General features: G+C 51.9%; 1 protein-coding gene across 1 annotated transcript in view; it reads left to right on the top strand.

Annotated features, from left to right (window-relative positions):
* Positions 1 to 505: 505 nt before the first annotated feature.
* Positions 506 to 4,404, top strand: part of BCL3 (BCL3 transcription coactivator) — a 26,722-nt gene continuing 22,823 nt past the window's right edge. Inside the window, 4 exon segments of the mRNA XM_087727956.1 lie at positions 506 to 889; positions 891 to 1,067; positions 1,069 to 1,144; positions 4,080 to 4,245. Coding sequence (XP_087584082.1) covers positions 704 to 889; positions 891 to 1,067; positions 1,069 to 1,144; positions 4,080 to 4,245 — 605 coding nt within the window. The 5' untranslated portion in view covers positions 506 to 703.

Raw genomic sequence — 4,404 nt, 5'->3', positions numbered from 1 at the left:
GACGCCTGGCTTCTTGAAGGGGAGGGGGCGCCTAGGAAATCAGTGCAAACCTCTCCTCCCCCCCCCCCCCACTCCCAAAGGGGTCGTAGTAGGGACACCGACCGGCGATGCTCGGAGAAGGAAGAGGCTGCCCCGTTCTTCTTGCCGTCTGCTGAAAATCGTGCAAAGGGAGGGGGGGTTTTGCTTTGCTTGAACTTTTTTGGGGGAGGGGACGAAGGGGGGGAGATCCGGAGCTGGACAGCGGAAAGAGAGGCGGGGTTTGCAAAGATGGGGGAGTTGAGGGGGATGCCCCACCCCATCCTCCTACCTCCACCTGCCCTGTAGGAGAAGGACCCCCTTTTTGGAAGAAGAAGAAGAAAAGCTGAAGGAAGAGTAACCGAGTTGGAAGGGACCTTGGAGGACATCTAGTCCAACCCTCCCTCCTTTCGGAAGAAGAAAGAAAAAAAGCTGAAAGAAGAGTAACAGAGTTGGAAGGGACCTTGGAGGACATCTAGTCCAACCCTCCCTTTTTTTTGGAAGAAGAAAGAAAAAAGCTGAAGGAACAGTAGCAGAGTTGGACAGGACCTTGGGAGGTCATCTAGCCCAACCCCCCCTCACGCAGGAGACCTCTACCAGGGATTCGAACCGCCAACCTTCCTGATCGACAAGCTCCGTGTCTCTTTGTGGCTTTGTCAACTTTGTGGGCCAGGAAGATCCAGGGAAGATGGCTGGGGAGTTCCCCGTCGACCTGAGCACCTGGCGGAAAGATGGGCACCCCCCTTCCCACGGAGGAGACCCTCCCCTAATTCCCTCGGCCCCACCAGGAGCCCCGCTGCGTTTCCATGGAGCCACGGTGCTGCGGGAACCTGTCTCCAGAGAAACTGCTGTGGGTCAGCCTGACCCCCGACCGGAGGACTCGAGACGCAGCGTCCCCCAAGGATGGGCTGCAGGAAGAGAAAAAGACCGAGATGTATTTACCGCTGAGGAAACGCCGTTATGCCGTGGAGGGGGCAAACGGGGACACGCCGGGACCTTTGGCTGGCAAGGTGCCCAAGACGGAAAGTGGGCAGGAGGGGAATGGATCTCAGTCACCCCCACTGCAATGGATACCACCCTTGCTATTTCTCCATGCCCTACTCCAGGGTACCTGTGTCCTATTATCCAGGTAAGGGCCCAGCTTTTAACAGAAGTCTTCAAAGTTGGTAACTTTAAGACTTGTGGACTTCAACTCCCAGAATTCTTGGAGTTGAAGTCCACAAGTCTTAAAGTTGTAAAGTTTGGGGACAAACTTGTTTGAAAGGAAAACCTTCTCTTCCTCTTCCTTCCCTGGTTCCCCTAATTTTTATCCTGCCCGCTTCCTTTCTCACTAGTCGCAATGCTTTAGGGCCGCTTCTCTTTATATTATTTCATGCAAACTTTTCTAGCCGCCGGCTCCAGGAGACTCGGTGTGGCTTATCAGAATGCTATGAAACTAAAACTAGTCAACATAATAGGCAGTGACAAGGAACAAGGATGGCCCAGACAAGAAAGAACCATTAAGAGAGAGAAGCCCACCTCCTTCCTAAGTTTTTTTTCTTAGTTCTTTCTTACTTCTCCTGGGGGTGAGAGGGTTAAGTAAGTAAATGAGTGGAGGTGGTCTGCTTTAATTATAGCCCCACACACACACACACACTTCCCAATTTTTCCCTGGGAGGTAGGCTGGAAGGAGAGGGAGGAGAGAGAGGAGAGAAAGAGAGAGGGAGGAAGGAAGGCAAAGAGATAGAGAGGGAGAGAGGGAGAAGAGAGGTCAAGGAAGAGGGAGGGAGAAAGGGGGAGAGAGACGGTGTAGAGAGAGACAGAGAGAAAGGGGGTAGAGGGAGGGAAAAAGAGGGGGAGAGAAAGGAGGAGAGATGAAAGGGTGGGAGACAGAGGGAGAGGGGGAGAGAGAAATAGAGGGAGAGAGAAAGGGGGAGAGAGGGAGGAAGAGAGGGAAAAGAGAGAGGGAGGGAGCAAAAGGGAGAGGAAGAGGTGGAAAGGAAAGAGAAAGGAGGAAAGAGATGGGGAGAGCAGCAAGGGAGAGAGAGGAAGGGGAAAAGATGGAGGGAGAAAGAGGGATAAAGGGGAGAGGGTGGGAGACAGAGAGGGGGGGTGGGAGGGAGAGAAACGGGGAGCGGGAAGTGGGAGAGAGGGAGAGAGACAGATTGGTAGAGATTGCCCTGTAAAAATGTTTTTTTTAAAAATGCATTTCTTGTGAGGAGGTTGATATCCGTTGTTATCACAGGTGACTTTGTGGCTCGTGAGCCCCTAGCAATTCCTCAGGCTTCCCTGGGGGGAGGGGGCGGTGAGAGGGGCAGGTGGTCTCAGTGGGGTGGGTATTAGTATCAGTGGGACCATAAGCAACTCCTCCCCCAGACGCAACGGACATCGAGGAAAGCAGCTGGCAGCCCTAGGCTCTCCTCCGTTCTCATTGCCGCTTGCCACGGCTCGATCTCCCCCCATAGTCCTCGCTTAGCGACTGCAACCGAGAGCGGCAGCTCTGTGGCCAGGGGACGAGTTCGTAAAGTGAAACATCCCATGACCACACCCAATTCATGACATCAGTTCTGCTGGGGTGATGAAGTGAATCACCTGCCCATTCTTCAGCTTGATGTGAGCAGGAACTTGTCACTTCCTGCTGTCTTCCCCAGTGCTGAGACGCCCATAATAAGTTCAAGGACTGGTCACAAAACTACCTTTTCAGCACCAAAAGAAAGGGACTCTTTGTAGCTCAGGGTTGAACCCTGGAGTCATTGATGCTCTCTGAGCTTGGCTGTTTTCTTACAGACGTTTCAGTACCCTACTAGTAACATTATCCGTCCTAGAAGGAAGCGAGATTTACTCTCTGTTTATATCTATAAGTGGCTCGCTCTGTCAGTGTTGGGAGAGTGGTTCCTTTAATTGGGATGTTTTCACACTAAGTTCGAACAGTCGTTAAACAGGGCAGTTGTTAGCCAGAGGACTCTGCATGTTTTATCCAGGTGCATAGAAAGGGTTGATAGTAAAGATGGTATCTTCTGTTCTGGGTTACATTGAGTATCCCCAATGTGGACATGCTGATTCAAGAGTTCGGACTCCTAAAGGAAACTTGTAGGAACTGGAGGAAGGACATTAAACGTCCCCCCCCCACTCTGGGTGGAGAGGACAGTTGACCCAACCCACATGCATTTTGGAGGCTTCTGTCCCCTTCTGTGGGTACCTTCCTGGTGTTACTTCCCAAGTGAGACCAAGAGGTATCTCAACTAAGTGAGAAACTGGTTCCATCTCTGGGTTGAGGGGAATCAAAGATGGCCTTAGAAATCTGGCCAGAAAGCAGGAGGCTGGGAGTTCTAGTCCCAGCCTTAGGCATGAAACGTGGCTGGGTGACTTTGGGCCAATCACCAGGAGACAGTGGGTTCTAGTCCCGCCACAAGCATGAAAGTCAGCCGGGTGACTTTGGGTAAATCACCAGGAAGATGGTGAGTTCTAGTACCGCCTTAGGCATGAAGGATGGCTGAATGGACCAATCACCAGGAGATGGTGAGTTCTAGTTCCGCCACAAGCATGAAAGATGGCTGAATGACTTTGGACCAATCACCAGGAGATGGTGAGTTCTAGTCCTGCCACACGCATGAAAGTCAGCTGGGTGACTTTGGGTAAATCACCCGGAGATGGTGAGTTCTAGTCCCGCCTTAGGCATGAAAGATGACTGAATGGACCAGTCACCAGGAGATGGTGAGTTCTAGTACTGCCTTAGGCATGAAAGATGGCTGAATGACTTTGAACCAATCACCAGGAGATGGTGAGTTCTAGTCCTGCCACAAGCATGAAAGTCAGCTGGGTGACCTTGGGTAAATCACCAGGAGATAGTGAGTTCTAGTCCCGCCTTAGGCATGAAAGATGGCTGAATGACTTTGAGCCAGTCCCTCTCTCTCCGCCCAACCAACCCCTCAGGGTTGTTGTTGAGGACAAAATAGGAGAAGGAAGGTTTATTGGGTATGTTCCGCACCTTGAGTGATTTATAAAAACAATACAGGCAGGACGGAAGTAAGTCAACAAACTTTGCTTCTCATTGCAACCTCCTCTCTCCCTTTTCGAATCCCCAGGTCTGCCCAGCCCCTTTTTGAACCCAGAGCTCCCTCCCCTTATGCAACCTATGACGGGGCCATCGCTGCTGGGAATCCTGCCTTCTTACTCCTTGATGCCCCCAGCAGAAACCCAGCTGGCTTTGAACATTGTCACAGCAACGCAACAAGATGAAGATGGAGACACGTAAGCGGAGAATGTGTTGGCATGGGGAAATCCAGAAGGAACCAGGCAGCAAGGAGAAAAAAAACCTTGGGGTTTAAGTCCTGGAAAACCAAATTTGTCAAGGAAGGAAGGGAGGGAGGGAGGGAGGGAGGGAGGGAGGGAGGGAGGGAGGGAGGAAGG

The sequence above is a fragment of the Thamnophis sirtalis genome, unplaced genomic scaffold, assembly GCF_051295495.1.
Source record: "Thamnophis sirtalis isolate CommonGarterSnake01/CBP01778 unplaced genomic scaffold, rThaSir2_p1.2 scaffold_13, whole genome shotgun sequence".
Classification (NCBI taxonomy): domain Eukaryota; kingdom Metazoa; phylum Chordata; class Lepidosauria; order Squamata; family Natricidae; genus Thamnophis; species Thamnophis sirtalis.
This window is presented reverse-complemented; position numbering and strand designations above follow the sequence as displayed.